Source organism: Tamandua tetradactyla, chromosome 2 (genome assembly GCF_023851605.1).
Source record: "Tamandua tetradactyla isolate mTamTet1 chromosome 2, mTamTet1.pri, whole genome shotgun sequence".
Lineage (NCBI taxonomy): Eukaryota > Metazoa > Chordata > Mammalia > Pilosa > Myrmecophagidae > Tamandua > Tamandua tetradactyla.
The window spans coordinates 57,744,961-57,762,750 of record NC_135328.1 but is presented as its reverse complement, the minus strand read 5'-3'; the positions used below and the strand labels follow the sequence as shown (position 1 = coordinate 57,762,750).

Sequence of the window (17,790 nt, the reverse complement as noted above, 5' to 3'; positions counted from 1 at the left end):
ACTTCCACCTCACTCATTCCTCCCCAAGACCAGACCATCAACATTGCCAATGCCAAAGTCTTGATCCAAACTAAATGAATCAGGTTCTAGCTGTCCCCTACAGCAAAGTAAAATGGCAAATGGAGTTTTCAATCTTGGGAGGCAGGTACAGAGTGCAGTAGGAAGCACAAGATTAAGCAGGTCATATAGGAGGAAAACTGAGAACAAAATCACACACATATCCACTGCTCAAAGAGAGAATGCAGGGAAGGTAAAAAGAGAATAAATTTAGGGGAACAACCAATAATTGTTATTAATTCACAGCATTAGATTATTTTCTAGAAGGCTTGGTTGAAAAAAAAAAGCACTAGTCAGTGTGAGGCTAGTAGAGGGAGAACTACTACTGCCCTTTTTGGTTTGAACTTTTAACAACCTAAGCAAAGAAAAAGAACACATACGTAGTTAGAGGCATGAACGTAACAAATTTTTTATTTCAAAGTCTCAAATTTTGACCAACATAGCACCACTGACATGGATGCCTGGTAGAACTTTAGGGTTTGATCACCAGAAAAGATTCTACATGATTATGCCAGGCTATAATTAAGGCTAACTAATAAAAATTCAGGTACCCAATACTAGTAATAATTCTGGTAGAAACTGGACCATAGGAACCCTGGGAACCAGTTTTCAAATGAACCTTTCAATTATTTTTCAAGTGCTACAGCATGTATGAAGACATTAGCCTGCAAATTTGCTTCTCACATGTAGAAACCAAATGACTAAGAGGTAGATGAGAGGAATCCAGGGTCCATCTAGCAGTGGAGAGGCAAGGCTCCAGCAGCTGTCCCAGATTTAGACCCTAAAAGCAAAATCTACTTAAACCCAAGGTGAAGGGGCAGATTTCTGGCACTGCCTCATCAAGATGGAAGGGAAGGAGGGTACCCACTGCCCTTCCTGAAGGCCCCTAGCAGGGCCTCTCTTTTATGCTGACCCACCTGACTCCCAGGACACTGGTCCCCTTTTAGATGTAGTTTCCTCACATCAAGTCAGAACATGATTGCTAACAATTAGCACAATTAACACACGCACACGTACACACACACCTGAATTTCACAGGTGATCCATATCCTCCAAAGGTCTCTTTCCCATAATTTGCTCAAATGTAGAAAATCAGAAAGGACTCCCTTTTGGCTTTCCTCCATGGGAATCGGTTCTTAGGAGATCCTAAGCCCTACTATGAACATTATGGATTTATCCACAAACAGATGTGTAACTGCACATGCTAGATTAAGAGGGAAAAACACTAAATTTGGTTTTAGTCTACACACAAATACTTAGCTTTCTAAACATAAGAACTGAAGGATTTCTCTGAATTATGCACAACGGTTTGGTGTCTTTTAAAAGGCTGTATATATATATATTCATGGAACTGTATATATATATATATATATATATACATGTCTTTTAAAAGGCTGTATATATATACGTATATATATATATATATATATATATATATAAAGGAACTCATGTTGATGTAGGAGTTAAACCATGACTTCATGAATTCCACAGACACATTAACCTGTGCTATTCCTCTGGAAGTGCAGGAGCTGTAGTGGCAGTGTCAGGAGACAGGAAGGGGCACTGAGAAGTGAGGCCCTAGGCAGTGACCTAATGCTGCCTCTAACAGTCTTAGATGCTACTTGGTGACTTCTGTGCCATAGGCTGCCTTATCTCCTCTTGGAGACTAGAAAATATTTATTCATGAACACTGTGACATTTAGATTTCAAACAATTTCAAATATTCAGTATTGAGTGAAGCAACAACAACAAAAGTTTAGAGTCTATACTTTTATAGTATATAAAAATAAAACCATGGCAGGGTAAGAAGTTGGCATTATTTTTGGTTAGTTTGTAACTAAAAACAGTAAGCTAAGGGTGGGCCATGGTGGCTCAGCAGGCAGTTCTCGCCTGCCATGCCAGAGACCTGGGTTTGATTCCCGGTGCCTGCCCATGCAAAGAAAAAAAAAACAAACCAGTAAGCTAAGCCTGGGAAAGATGCCATTGGAGCATGGGAGTGTGAATTGAAGAAGTGGAGAATGTGTTTATCCTCAGAAGAGATGTGTTAGACTGGACTGGCCCCCGACATCTGGGTAGAGCAAAGGGTAAACGTGCGATGAAACAGCCCACACAACGGGATTCCACACCATCAGAACAAAGACAGACACTAGCTCTTTTTTTACTTCCAAACATGGAACTGTAAAATCTGTAACACAAGTTGGTTAAAATACTGCTAAAACAGCACATAAAGAAACAATACCTTACTTGTCACTCCCTACAAATACTTACTCCATTTACAGCTTTGTTTTTAAAACCAGGAGAAATTGTTAAAACATCTATCCAACAGTGATATATTCAAAAGTATATATACCTAATAGTCCAAGAGAATGCTCACTCTGGACTCAGTGTCAGCACCGTCAAAGTGCAGTGTCTGTGACTGCAAATCAGACAAAAATAAAAAATACAGTACTTTCTGAGGCCTAGGACTAGCTCATGATATACTTTAAAGCATTTGTGGCAGACAGGCACATCTTCAAGGGCATTCCTTTTAGATAGGCATAAAGTCGCCACTGGTAAAACATAAGTGCATTTTGTATCTCTGTACAGGTATATAAGATTCCTATCAGGGTATAGGAAATTAAAAGCTTCACGAGGTTTTACAAAAATTGCTAAAAAAATTTTTTTGCACTTCAATTTTTAATTTGTAAATGTGCCACTTAAAACAACATAAATTACAAACTACTTTATGACTGCAATACTTAACCCTTAGTTAGAACTTGGTTTCAGGGATTGCATCCCTCTACCAAGGTGTGCGCTTCACTCAGAAATGTAGCTTCACAAGCGCCATTCTAATTTATTAGTTCTCCACTTACTAGCTGTCAAAATCTGCAAGAGCCACTGGATGGCCTGAAGCCCCAAACCCAATGGCATTTGCCCTGTACCAACAGAGGTATTAGTTTCAATCCTACAATTGGCATCAACATGTCTCAAGAGGATGGGGTTAGAGCAAAGTGCTGGGAAGATTGCTGCTCTGCCAGCGGAGGCAGGTAGTCTTAGAATGTTTATATAGGTGGCTGGACTGACTAAACCTCTTGCCACACTTTAAGCAGGCATAGGGTTTTTCACCTGTGTGGACACGGATGTGCTTCTTGCAATCTGTCAAGGTCAGAAAAGTCTTGCAGCAGATTTTGCAGGCATACTTACGAGCTCCCTCTACAACCAAGACGTTGTGCTCTGATAGGGCCTTTTTGCACTTTGACAGGACATCAGCAGATGCCCTGGTCAACTGTGGGGGACCAGGCTGGGAAGGATGACCATTTTCAAATGAGGATGTGGCCCCATTCATCATTAGCTGGGAACTAGCAGAGTTTTCTGGAATCTGTGAGCTCCTGACAGAAGTTACAACTGGCATTTTGGGAGCTATACGGCGGTAATATGGAAAGTTACTGGCTCCTCCTCTTGAGGAGCCCATCATTACCCTGGAGAAGGAGGAATGGAGGCCCAAACCAGATCTGGAAAAATCCATCCCAAACTGTTCCCCTCCTTGGTAGCCCGAAGTCTGTACACATGGCAGGCCCATCACTTCCTGCATGGGCCTAACAAAATGGGAGTCTGCGGGCTCACTGAATGGGTTCTCCACATGAGAACCAGGGGCAGAAGAAGGTCCACCCGCAGGCCCAGTTTCTGGACTCAACAAATAAGAGGCCTCTCCCTCCAGCCTGCAGTCACTAGTGGTGTTTGGGATGTTATCATCATTGTTCTGGTTTGCACTGAAGTTACCTCCTCGGCTCTTGTTAAGAAAATTTGAAATGCTAAAAGTGGACTTATGTTCTAGATTATTTGTGACTTCCAAAATATGGATATCACCTACCCTGTCAGTGCTAGACTGGGGATCTGAAAAACTCCGATCACTACTTTCAGGGCTAAGATCTATCTTCTCAGCACTGACCGCAACTCCTTCCACTTCCACAGATTCACTGCCTTCTGCTTGTGAAGTCACATCACTCACTTCATCCTGAGGCTCAGGAGAGCTCATGGGTTCAGATTTAACCACCACTCTCATGTGTTCCTTCTCACCAAGGCCAACCTCAGGATTTTCACACTGAAAACCATTTTTCTCAGTTGTAGCTTCCTGCTCAAAACCAGCCTCAACCTGAGTGGCACGAGAGGCCATGGACAATTGGGCTATATTGCTGGCACTGTTGTCAGACTGGCTGGGCACTTGGGCATCTTCTTGAGCACCAAAAGACTGGTCAAACATTATGGCATTGTCTTCCTGGGTGTCGTTCATTCCATCGACCTTTGGGTTATCCACAATTTTCAAGGAATCAGGTGAAAAGAACTCCTCCCGAGAATGAACCCCTGACGGCCCATTCTCTGGTGTAACATCTGAAATGACAGACTCATCCATGGGGGCTCGGAGGCGCTGTCTGGCCCGCTCCTCTCCAGACTGCTTTCGTTTATGCAGGCGTCTCATTGGAAAGGGCGTCCGCTGGTCTAGGTTATTGCGCATTGACGAGCTCATGGGGGCTGGCTGCTCCTCACCACTCTGGCTAGAATTGAGGGCTGAGCTCACAATGCTTAGTCCCAGCTGCTGCAGCATAAAGGAGCGCTGCATGCGGGCACTCTGATCCTGAATGCGCTCACTGGGAGGAGACATGGGCAGCGTCCTTGTCGTTAGGTAATGTTTACATGCCTTAACGACAGAGTTCAAGTGCAGATGAGAGGCTGCCAATAAGACATCCATAACATTGCTTTCCCCCAGCATAAGGGTGGAAGTATACATCATGTCAATCAGTGCGGCAAAGGCCTCCGCTGTCACTACCTCGCTATCCAACTGGATCATGTTCATGGTCTGATCTCCCTCTGCCACTGAGAACAGGGCTCGGAAATGTGTGCTGCATGCTGCCAGCACAGAACGGTGGGCTTTAAAATGTCTATTCCCCACTACGATGACACAGTCACAGAGCTGGCCATGAAGTCTCTGGTAGTTTAGTTGCTGGAAGATCTGTTCAAAGTGCCCAGGAAAATCCATGATCCTATAGGAAAAACAAAGAAAGTGTTAAGCCTTAGAAATGCTTAAGTCAAAGTCAAAACATAAAGGATGTGATGAAAAGAGAGAAGTAGATTGCCTTATCTTTTTAAAACTTGTGATATTTCTGTTGATGGGCACACAGACCAAGAACCTGTCAAATAGCGGACAAATGCCAATTCAGCTAACAGCCTAGGAAGCATGTGTATATGTGGGATCACTACTGGCTGTTTATAGCTCCCCTTCACCCTTCATATGACCCATTTTAACACTTAGGGCCTATGTTAGAAAACACCAATGCACAGGTGATCGCATACCTATCCCATGTAAGTTTGTTAGACTTCTGCATTACCTAAGGACAATGAATAAGCTCCCGGAAATTTAAAAATCTTTTTGCAACCTTAAATAATGAAAAGGGCAAATTGATATTTAATGGGGGAGATTTCAGTTATAGATTATAGATTACAAACACTGCTGAAACCCCATTAAAAAGACAGTATAGTTTTTCTGATGTTCTAAAGGTATAAACCCACAAGGGTAAAAAAAAAAAAAAGAATGCAAAAGAAGACAACAGTAACATTTGGAAGCTGGTGAGCAGAAGAACAAGTGATAACTGACAGCATACTCAAGAAAGCTAAATCCTAAACTGGCAGTGGATAAAACAACTCAACTTATAACCAAGCCCTCAACCTACTCAAAGGCTCAGCATCTGGTGATCATTGCCAGCAGAAGCAGGGTGAAGGTGAGACTAAGACAAGAGGAATGGTTGAAAGCCTATTCAATAGTCAGCTCACGGTTAAAAGTGATGGACTAAAAAACCTAATGGAAGTTCTCTGCCCGTAGCTGGAGGTCATCACTGTATAGAACTAGGTAGGCTGTCCTGTAGAGAGGTACTTCAATTATTAGTAAAACTTTGTCTTTTCCCCTGGGCTGCTCAAATTCCCTAGAAAACTTCCAATCTTCTGAAGCAAACCTAATGGACTATTTGACTCTTTGAAAAAATTAGGGAAAAGAAAAAAAGTAAAAAATTGGAAACAATCCAAATGCCATCAAGTGGTGAATGGATAAACAAAATTTAGTACATCCATACAATGGAAAACTATCCATTCATAAAAAGGAACAAAGTAATGATACATGTTACAAGATGGAATCTTAAAATCTTGGATTTTAATCTTAAAATCATGGATATCTGTGCCATGTTGCCAGCACTGTTGTCACTGTATAAAGTTCATTTATATGAAATGTCCAGAAAAGGTAAATCTATAGAGAAAGAAAGTAGATTAGAGATTATCTGGGGCCAGGGCTGGGAATGGGGAGTGAATGCAATTGGGCACAAGGGATTTTGGGGGCAATAACAGAAATGTTCTAAAATATGGTTGAAGTACGGTTGCACAACTCATAAATTTACTAAAAATCTTACACTTTACACTTAAAGAACTTCATGGTATTTATATTACATCTCTGTAAAGCTCAATGAATTATACCCTGAGAAAACAAAATAATGTGGAAAGGAAAATCAGAAATTAATGAGCTCCAAAATTATTTTTTCAAAATCCATCTTGAACTGTAGGGCTTCTACAAAACTAACAGACTACTTAGAATATCACATATTTTGATGACAGTAAGGAATTATTTTTTCTTAGGCATAATAATGGTATTGTAGCTTATGTTTTTCTAAAAAATATTTTTAAAAAGATACATACTAGAATATTTACAGATGAAATGATACCTAGAATTTGCTTCAAAATTTTATTTTGTATGTTTAAAAATTTTCACTAAAAAGCTAAAATTTTTAAGAAAAGGAGAAAAAAGAGACGCTCACAATAGCCTATGTGTGCATGACATTCAGTGCCAAGTATGGAACCACTAAACATTTGTACATTTTCACCTTGTGGACTCACAGGAAACAAGAGCTTGCTTATTCTCTTCCAAGAAATTTACACTTCTAGGAACTCTATGGCTGCTGATTCGGTCTCTGTATCCTTGAGTACAGCTCAGTGACAGACCCTCATGTGGTTAGAAAATAGGGTTAGTAACTCCAAAGCGGTACTATTCAGTGCCCTCTACCCATAGACTGTGTAGAAGTTGAATCAGCTAGAGTTAAAATGCTGTTTTACTCTTCCCAGAAAATGAACCTCTGGGTTTCTCCTGGGATGAGGGGGTTTGACAGAATCTAATTTCTAAGCTTTAGAACACAAAAATGTATGCATATTAAATCTCTAATGTTCTTAACCCTAGAGATAAAATGACCAACACGACAGATCTGATCCCTGCCCTCATGCACTACAATAAAGTATTAAGAGTGTGTGACCAAGGAAGTACAAGGAACTATATAGGAGACAAAGAAAGACACCTTCTGCTGATGGGTGGGGGTAGGGAATGTGGAAGGCCTTCTGCAGGAAGAAATTTCCTTTTTTCTCTGGGGGTTCAGGAATTGAACCAGCAGAGTCTGTAATCAGGAACATCAGGTGAGTTCCTGAGCTTGGGATGAGCAGCAAACCTTAAAACTGGAGCTTTAAGTTAAAGTTCACATACAAAAGGTAAGACACCACCACACTCCACTCTCACTAGCCTGTCTAGCCCCTTCACTTGCTCAGCAACCAACAGCCAGGCTTATGCCTCCCAGAAAGATTGGTGATTACTCTCTGGGGAAACTACAAAGATTTAAGGAATAAGGCCCATTGTTTGACAATGGAAGTTTTACAATGAGAAAAGACAGAAAATGGGGGGTGGGGAAGGGGAATAAAGAGAAATAAGAGAAATAAAAAAATAAAATTTTTCAGAACTGAAGGATTTGCAATTCAGACTAAGCATGCCTGCTCAACAATATGAATGTAGAATCAAATCTCACACGAGGCTCATTACAGTGGCATTTCAGAACACCTGGGGTAAAGATCCTGAAAGTTTCTGGGAGGCCACAGGTTATAAAGACTCAGGAATAAATTAGCATAAGACTTTTGGAGGTAGTTACAAGTTTAACCTCAGTATTATTGTATAATTTTATTAATTTCTGTGTATTACCTCAGTATATTGTTGTACAACTTTATGAATTTATGTGTATCACTTTATGCATTCATGCATATTACTCTATATTTGTGTGTATCACTATAAATTGAAAATCTCATAAAGGTATATATATACAATTGCTAGCTTTCTTGAAGAAAAGCAGAATGTCTGCAGTGCTGTAAATCATGTCCAGGCTTACTCAAGCCTATCCGAAGATATCAGTGTGCAAAGAGGGAGGCTGCCAGGCCTGTTTCTTGTCATGTCCAGGAGCTGCCCTTATCTCAGACAAAGGAGTTCAGCTAAGGGCAAGATAGTAACTCCAATCCTGCAAGTTCTATGTCTGTACTTTTCCAGTGTTTACCACCCATTCCCTTAGTAACTCCCACCTTGCTCACTAGCCTATATAATCTAGGAACAAAGAATATTTGGGGCTCAGACTTTGGAAAAAAAGTCCTCCAGGTCAGCCAGCAATAAAGTTTTGGCCACTTCTCTGAGGCTCAGGTGCTTTCTTGGGAAAATGGAGTTTCCACTACTTCATTTCCAAAAGCCAGGAGATGATAGTTTCTTCAAAATCCCTCTCCCCTCCTCCCCCAAAATACTTTCAACTTAGCATTATATTCCTAGCCAAATTATCTATCCAGTATGAGGGCAAACTAAGACATTTTAAGAATAGCATGACTCCAAAAGTTTACTTCCCCTATATGCCTTCTCAGGAAGCTAGAAGCTACTGAACGTTGTCCACAAGCAAGCTGGGAGTAAACCAAGAAAAAGGATGACAAAGATGTAGGAAATAGGAGGCCCACTCTAGAAGAGAGGCAAAGAGAATTAAATGATGATGGTGAAGTCCATGAGGACAGTCAGGCAGCACAACTGGAGAGCAACCAGTTGAGACTGGAGCAGAAAGATGGAGAAGTCCAAGACAGAGGTCTCTGAGATATGGTTGAGAGTGCTAAGAATTAAATAGTTTTGTAAAACTGTAAAGATAAGTCATGGAAAAGAAAGAAATGAAAAAAAAAGGGGGGGCAATCATTAGCTCCACAAAAAATAAAAGGTTGTGTAGGTGCAGCACAGTACACGGTTCATTTGTAGGCAATATTTACATAGTCATAATAATGTGAATAGTGAACAATGATTTAACCAAAATTTGAGATATTGGGAATATGAGGGGGAGACAAGCTTGCATGGAGGTAGGCACAGGAGAAGTGGTATAAGAAAGTTAAATTCTAACTTTCCCTATTAGTCAGGCAATACTGTGTTAAATAGGTATTTCAAGAAATAGTAATATAAAATAAGAAAAGGGACTTGAAAATTTTTACATCGATCCATATTCTCCTAAAGAGTCCAAGGATAGCCTTTCAAATACCTCTATGAATATGTGGATTTAGCTCAAATATGGTATAATTGAAAACTTACTCCTTCTCCTTATTATTTAACATATCATTTTATTAGAAAATAAAACAGTATAAAATCACATGGTCTGACATTTAATAAATTCTCAATGTGTATTTCATTATGGAAAATGATAGTTGCAGAGTTCACTTTTGAATAACATAACTTGTTTCTCAAGCAACATAAGAGCAATAAGATAAACATCATAGAACTAGTAAATAAATTATGAATTATATTATTTGAGTTCTTAAATAAAATAATAGAACTGTATGTCATGGATTCTTTTATTCAAGACTGAAGAGAAGGTAATTACTCTGGAATTTCCTAAGTGCTTTGCATATGTGAAAAAAAATTTTTTAATTTGACTTTAAGTATGAAAACTAAAATACTAGGAAGACAGTTTGTAGGTATTTTTTTAGTGCTTTAATCTCTTTGTATTTGGAATTTTCAGAAGATGACATCACCACAATGTGATGCTTCTGAAATAATTTAATCCAAATGAGATTTGAGACAGATAAATCTCTAAATTCATCCCAAATCTCATTTCATCTGCATAGAATTAAATATATGCTAAATAGTTAGTGATTTTTTTCTATTGATAAAAAATAAAAGTCATATTAAATTAACTCAAAAAAAAAGAAATAGTAATATAAGCATGTTATCTAGATTTAGAAATCCGTAAGTCAAGCTCCTGCCCTGATCAAGACGGCAGAGTAAACACTTCAGGACTCTGCTTAGAACAACCAGCAAGAACTGGCAGACAAACATCTTTCTCAAAGCTCCAGAAAACAGTTAGGGGATTGCAGCAAATTACAGTAACAGGGTTTACTGGGTGACCACCAAATCCATAAAAAGGCTACTACTTAAGTGGTAGGAGCTCGTGATGCCTGGATTGGCCCTCCCCTACCTCTTACCAGCTCAGTGTGGAGCAGGTCAGCACTCTCAGTGCCCGTCCCTGGACCCAGTTCCAGGGCAAGTAGAGTAACCCTCATGCACATAATGGGAGCATGTTGTCTATCCCAACCTGTCTGATGGGGGCCTGAGGTTCACACCATCCCAGAATGTGACCTGCATGTAGAATGCAGCTCATAGAACTCTCCTACAAAACACTGTCAAAGTGTAGTCAAGTGACTGCCTGGGGCAAAGGACTGCTGGTTGTAGACATACAGTGTCCAGGACTGTAAGGAAATTGTTTCCTAGGGAAGAGGGGACATTCCTATCTGCATAAATGGGGGAATTCCCAGGGCCACAAGTGCATGCCCAAGACAAGACACAACAGAAAGGATCACAGAAGCCCTATGCTTTGGCCTCAAACTATTCTTTGTATGGATAAAACTCTGAAGAGAGCACACCCACAGGTCACTCTGCAAAGACTGAGGAAAGTATTTTCCTTTTTTGTTTGTTACCTCCTGGCATTCAAGGGAAGCTCTGCCATAACATTAGCTTGATAAAGTTTAAGGAACAGATGCCTCACAGTCTAAATTCCAGTGATACACATTAAAATAACAAAGTGTACGGGTTTCAACGAAAGATTACAAAACATACAAAGAAATGGAAAGTGGTGGCCCACTAAATGCTAAATGCTTGAGATCATTACGAATCTCCAAATTCACAAATACTATTATGACACTTCACAAAATTACTGCAAGCTGAAGGTAATAAGGCCATAGAGATACAAAGGAGCCAAGTGGTTCAATCACTCTGGTGTCCCAGACTTACAGAACAGGCCAAAGTTGTGACTCAGTAAAATGACAAATGACCACAGAACATCCATCTTCAGGGTCCCTGGGAAATAACTGAAATAGCAAACTCTAAATGCACAAAAATCAAGGGTTTACTACTATGCCAACCAAGTATTATGCCATAGGCCTTTTCTGTACCTGAAAAATTGTACAATCTGAATGGCAATAAACCTCAAAGCAGTGACCACATGTTCACCATATTCTTTTACCTCTTATGTTTCTTCTACTTTTGATGAGTTTCCAACAATAAAGTGCCACTAAAATGCATACTTTTCCACTGTGGATATCTGCTCCTAGGCATCTTATATGAGAGATCAGATCTCCAAGGAGGTAGCTGTTTTACCAAGACTCCCTTCTGAGAGTGAAGAAGGGTCAACAGTGGTGCAAAAGCACAACTACCCCTCACCCCAACTCACACAGGGACTACAGAGCTCAAGGCTTTAGAGAGATTAAACAAACTTACTGTTCACAAAGTTTGTAGCCCCTGCTTAGAAAATGAACTCATACAATAGTAAGTATCAAGTCTCAGGGAGATGATTTTTTTTATAGCAGTAATAGGGAAGAAAAACCTGGTTTTTCTTCAATTTTGTACAAGCCTCACAGTTGTCCTAAGAACTAAGAAACTTGGGTCCTTTTAGGGAAAAATAAGCAGCACCCGATACTGTGTGTATTGCTTTCTCTCCTACCATGGACAGTGGAGCCTACATTGCTTAGTGGCAGCCACAGTGTTGATGGTTGCAGGGGGAATGATAGCAATAATAAAATAACAGTAACTATTGCTTGAGAGCCTTCCATGTGCCAGTGATTGTGCTAAGTATTTTTTATTTACATGATTTCTAATTGTCAAAACAAATCTGCCAGGTAGGAATTACTATCCTTACTTAAAAGATGAGGAGGACATAAAAGACTGACTTTGAAAAAGGATAGTATTCCCAATCAGTGTATCAACTTAAAAAAGGATAATGATATTCTGTCCAATGGTTTTCTTCTTCAACAAGCAACAGAAGTCTGGTTATATAAGAAAAATAGTTTATTTACTTTTTAAAATGTCAGTTATCTTGAGTATAGGATGAAACCGCAATCCTTTCCCATGAAAGGTCATTCATTAAAATGCCAAACTCTCAATGCCCAATCCCTGCTTTCTATAGCAAAAGTCTAAGTGGCAAGGAAATTGTGTCCCAGAAATACTATTTTGAGGAAATCCCCAGAGACCTGTGAGAAGAGGCTGCTGAGGTAACTAAACATGATCTCAACAACAAGTTTAAATAATACTAGAAAACAGTTAAAACACTCTGAACAATTTTTAACTTCCCATTCTAGGGAACTTCAACCCTACACTAGATCTTCAGCACAGTTGTTGAGATCAATCTAATAAATTCCCCCAGCTTTTCTCACAATACTTTAGGTATGCCTGGAACTTACTCTGCCTTGGAATGCCATCTTTAATTTTAGGGCAGTATAGAGGCTCTGGACTCCTTTTTCCTTAAGAGTTTCTGGAAGCTCTAAAACCAACAGAGTGATATCAGAAATGATCAAAAACTAGAGAAACACGTGTCTCCTCAGTTAATACTTAGGTACAATTATCAGTTTATAGATACTAATTTTTACTTAATGGCTGTTCTAGTTTGCTAGCTGCCAGAATGCAATATGCCAGAAATGGAATGGCTTTTAAAAAGGGGAATTTAATAAGTTGCCAGTTTACAGTTCTAAGGCTGAGAAAATGTCCCAATTTAAACAAATCTATAGATATGTCCAATTTAAGGCATCCAGGGAAAAATACCTTGGTTCAAGAAGGCCGATGATGTTTAATGTTTCTCTCTCGGCTGGAAGGGCACGTGGTGAACATGGCGGCTTCTGCTGGCTTTCTTGTGGCTCTACAAAAAGGATTCTCTCCAAAATGTTTCCTCTTTTAAAGGATTCCAGTAAGCAACTCCACCTTCAATGGGTGGAGACACACCTCCATGGAAATCATCTAATCAAAATTACCACCCACAGTGTCCCAGAAGGAGAAGATAAGGGAAAAGGAGGAGAAAAACTAATGGAGGAAATTACCACTGAAAATTTCCCAACTCTTATGAAAGACTTAAAATTACAGATCCAAGAAGTGCAGCATACCCCCAAAAGAATAGATCCAAATAGATGTACTCCAAGGCATTTACTAATCAGAATGTCGGAGGTCAAAGAGAGAGAGAATCTTGAAAGCAGCAAGAGAAAAGCAATCCATCACATACAAGGGAAACCCAATAAGACTGTGCATAGATTTCTCAGCAGAAACCAATGGAGGCGAGAAGATGATATATTTAAATTATTAAAAGAGAAAAACTGCCAATCAAGAAATTCTATATCCAGCAAAATTGTCCTTCAAAAATGAGGGAGAAATTAAAACATTTTCAGACAAAGAAATCACTGAGAGAATTTGTGACCAAGAGACCAGCTCTGCAAGAAATACTAAAGGGAACACTAGAGACAGATACAAAAAGACAGAAGAGAGAGGAGTGGAGAAGAGTGTAGAAAGGAAGACTATGAGTAAAGGTAAAAAGAAGGAAAATTACATATGACATATAAAATCCAAAAGGCAAAATGGTAGAAGAAAGTACTACCCGTACAGTAATAACACTAAATGTTAATGGATTAAACTCCCCAATCATAGACTGGCAGAATGGATTAAAAAACAGGACCCATTTATATGCTGTCTCTACTCAAAGGACATGAGGGCAAGGACACAAATGGACATTTGCACACCAATGTTTATAGCAGCATTATTTACAATTACCAAGAGATGGAAACAGCCAAAATGTCCATCAACAGATGGGTGGCTAAACAAACTGTGGTATATACATACAATGGAATATAATGCAGCTGTAAGACAGAATAAAGTTATGAAGTATGTAACAACATGGATGGACCTTAAGGACATTATGCTGAGTGAGATTAGCCAAAAACAAAAGAACAAATACTGTACAGTCTCACTGATATGAACTGACATTAGTGAATAAACTTGGAATATTTCGTTGGTAACAGAGACCATCAGGAGATAGTAATAGGGTAAGATATTGGGTAATTGGAACTGAAGGGATACAGATTGTGCAACAGGACTGAATATAAAAACTCAGAAATGGACAGCACAATACTACCTAACTGTAATACAATTATGTTAAAACACTGAATGAAGCTGCATGAGAGAATGATAGAGGGAAGAGGGCTGGGGGCATAAATGAAATCAGAAAGAAAGATAGATGATAAAGATTGAGATTGTATAATCTAGGAATGCCTAAAGTGTATAATGATAGTGACTAAATGTACAAATTTAAAAAATGTTTTTGCATGAGGAAGGACAAAGGAATGTCATTACTGCCGGGTGCTGAAAATAGATGGTAATTAATATTTTAAAATTTTAACTTATGAGTGAGACTGAAGCAAAATATGTTTATTTGGTACAAAATTTATATTTTGACTAGCGCATTTCCTAATATAACTTATGTAGACAGCTTAGTTGTACATGGAACATGGAACCTTAAGTAGGGCATGAAATTTGTTGGTTTGCCCAGAGTGATGCCCCAATAAATCCCAGAGTGATTTGAACAGTGAATAAAAAAGTATTTACCAAGTCCCCTTCGGGGAATGGTGAGAACAGGGGAAAATTCAACTTCCCCAAGTTGAATTCTTGATATTCTCAGAAGCAGTGTGGATAACCAAAGCTATAGGCTGAGCCCCCAGTCTTCAGGTTTGTTCATATGAAACTCTATCCCACAAAGGATAGGTCAAGTCTACTTAAAATTCGGTCTAAGAGTCACCACCAGGTGAACCTCTTTTGTTGCTCAGATGTGGCCTCTCTCTCCAGCCAACACAACAAGCAAACTCACCACCCTCCCCCTGTCTACGTGGGACATGACTCCCAGGGGTGCCATGTGGACCCTCCTGGCAACGTGGGACAGAAATCCTAGAATGAGCTGAGACCCGCATCAAGGGATTGAGAAAGCCTTCTCAACCAAAAGGAGGAAGAGTGAAACGAGACAAAGTGTCAATGGCTGAGAGATTCCAAAAAGAGTCGAGAGGTTATTCTTACACATTAAGTAGATATCACCTTATTATCCAAGATGTAATGGAGAGGCTGGAGGGAACTGCCTGAAAATGTAAAGCTGTGTTCCAGTAGCCGGGTAACATAAAAAAGTTACCACCCACAATTGGGTGGGTCACATCTCCATGGGAACAATCAAAATGCTCCCACCCAGCAATACTGTATGATTATTAAAAGACATGGCTTTTCTGGGGTCTGCCACATATTCAAACCAGCACAATGGCCAAACCTGTTCATTTCAATATCAATTAATCATCTAAACTGATGACCACATGAATCTGCAATGGAAATCAAATCTATTTTGGTAACAGGAAAATCTTAGCCAGAAAACGGGCCAATTAGGCCAAAAGTTGGCAGTAACCCAGCCATGAGCTGGGTACTGTTTGCGATTCTTGGCTGAGCAGGTTTCTCCATGCTGTGGTCTAACAGTGGACACCCAAAAGGACATGCAACCCCCTAAAACAGCAGCCAGTCATCTATATCTGTGGAGAATGTCACACAGAAAATGAAATAAAGTTCAGGGATACAATTAAATGCAGAGACTGTGAATACAGAATAACGTACAAGAAAAGGATTAGAAGATTGGTAGTTTGTGATGCTCGATGAAACATGAATTCAGAGTAACATCTTCTCTTGTAGTTGGATTTGCCATTAATGTTTTACATTGTTGTATATTTTTTGTTAGCATACTTATCTTTATGAATACAACTACATATACATAATTTCATTTGATCTCATTTTTTAAACCATATTGTATTTAGATATCTGTTAATGCTTTGTAGAGAGAAATTTTTTTTTGTTCAATTACATTATTTATAATTTAATTTTACTGTATATTTAATTTGATACATGGTAAGGTTAGAATTGCTTCTCCTAAGCCATACTTTTAATCAAAACCTAGTATTACTGGGTCTTTTGTTTAAAATACAGGTTTACAGAGTACTCTGAGGGTCTGATTAAGTATATTTCTTGGAAACTACTGTCCTATATCACCAGTTTACAGAGTTTGTAAACTCAATAGTATCATCTGGTACAGATTATACCAGTGTACTTGCTGTCAATGTACATATATCATTTTGACTTCCATTTTTCATGTATTACTTAAAATAAGACTTTCTGTATTTCTACATAATGCTTGATTATTTTTAAAACTCTCCGAGAGAGAAAATAAATTTACTTAAGTACATACGACCATGGGGATCTAGTTCTTGTATCTGTCCTATAACTGTACAGAATCAGGGCTCTACCTCAGGAAAGTGGGACTATGTTCAGATTATCAAAATGTAAGGGAGTGTGGGGGAGACAGAGGTGTTCATAAGATTTCAGGTGGCTTCAAATGACAAATGTCCACTATAGCACCCCTAATGACAATTAGGGCCCCTCTACATGTAAAGTGCAGGGTAGCTTTGAAATACATTGTACTGGGTAAGAGGTGATCATCCTGGAACTAATGAGCCAAAACAAAGGAAGGGTAGAAGAGCTGGTGTTATACTGTATCAGATGTTCAGACAGTCTCAACTACCATTTATTAAATAAGTGCTGACTATTCAGCCATGTGCTATGCTAAGAAATTAGGATAAAAATTTAAAAGTCTGGGAAAATTAAAACTGAAAAAGTTTAAAAATATGTGTATTTTTAAAATATATTACTATAGTTTTGATTTCATAAGGGTCTCTAGACCACACACTGAGAAATGCTAACTTAATGAAAATGATAACTATGTTGGGAGGATGGAAGAGTGGGGAGAGCACAGTGAAATGCATAGAGCAAAATGTGGTGAAACTGACAAGTTCATAAAGAAAATTCTTCTAAGTAAGGGAACGTCACTAAGTAATGCCTTAACTGGAATTAATAAAGAAAAATAAAGAAGTAGTCCAAGCATATCATTTAATATGTGCATGTAAACACCAAAAGAATGAGCTAAGAAATGAAAGGGGTAGTCTCAGGGAAGGGAAAATGGGAGCAGGGAGGCTAGGCCTATGTTTGTTTCAAATCTTTTGGAACTATTTGATTCTTTAAATTATAGTACTTAGCAAACCACATATACCTTTGGTAATTTTTAATTTAATTTAAAAAGAAAAAGGGGCGGTGCAACGGTGGCTCAGTGAGAGAATTCTTGCTTGCCATGCCGGAGACCCAGGTTCGAATGCTGGAGCCTGCCCATGCCAAAAAAATAAAAAAGAAAAAGAGCCTGAACAGACACCTACCTCCTATCCGACACACAAAATTAGAAACATTTGTCAAAAAAATTATCTCCCCCCTCCCCACAAAAGACAGAAGTTCTCAATAGTTTTTAGAAATTTAGAAATAGATATTTGAAATATCTATCAAATGTTATGGAAAATATAATTTCTATATTATTTAAACCACTCTAGTATAGAAAACTTCCTACGATGCACTAATGAAATTACTGTAACACATCCCAGACAATGCATTTAAGCACAGTAAATACTGACTAATCTTTCTGAATGTATCAGTAAGAATGATTCATGTGGAAGTCAATCTAC

At 38.9% G+C, this 17,790-nt stretch overlaps 1 protein-coding gene and 1 pseudogene across 5 annotated transcripts in view; one reads left to right on the top strand and one right to left on the bottom strand.

The window, feature by feature from the left end:
- ZBTB5 (zinc finger and BTB domain containing 5) overlaps positions 1-17,790 on the bottom strand; it is a 34,639-nt gene that overhangs the window by 2,889 nt on the left and 13,960 nt on the right. For 4 of the 5 annotated variants that reach the window (XM_077147671.1, XM_077147674.1, XM_077147672.1 and 1 more), the window contains exon 2: positions 1,459-5,075. In XM_077147671.1, coding sequence (XP_077003786.1) covers positions 3,038-5,071 — 2,034 coding nt within the window. In that variant the 5' untranslated portion in view covers positions 5,072-5,075 and the 3' untranslated portion in view covers positions 1,459-3,037. Of the gene's footprint in view, positions 1-1,458; positions 5,076-17,790 lie in introns of those variants that run through there. The other variant, XM_077147676.1, reaches the window with a different exon arrangement.
- On the top strand, positions 10,347-15,944 carry LOC143656250 (DNA-directed RNA polymerases I, II, and III subunit RPABC4 pseudogene; annotated as a pseudogene).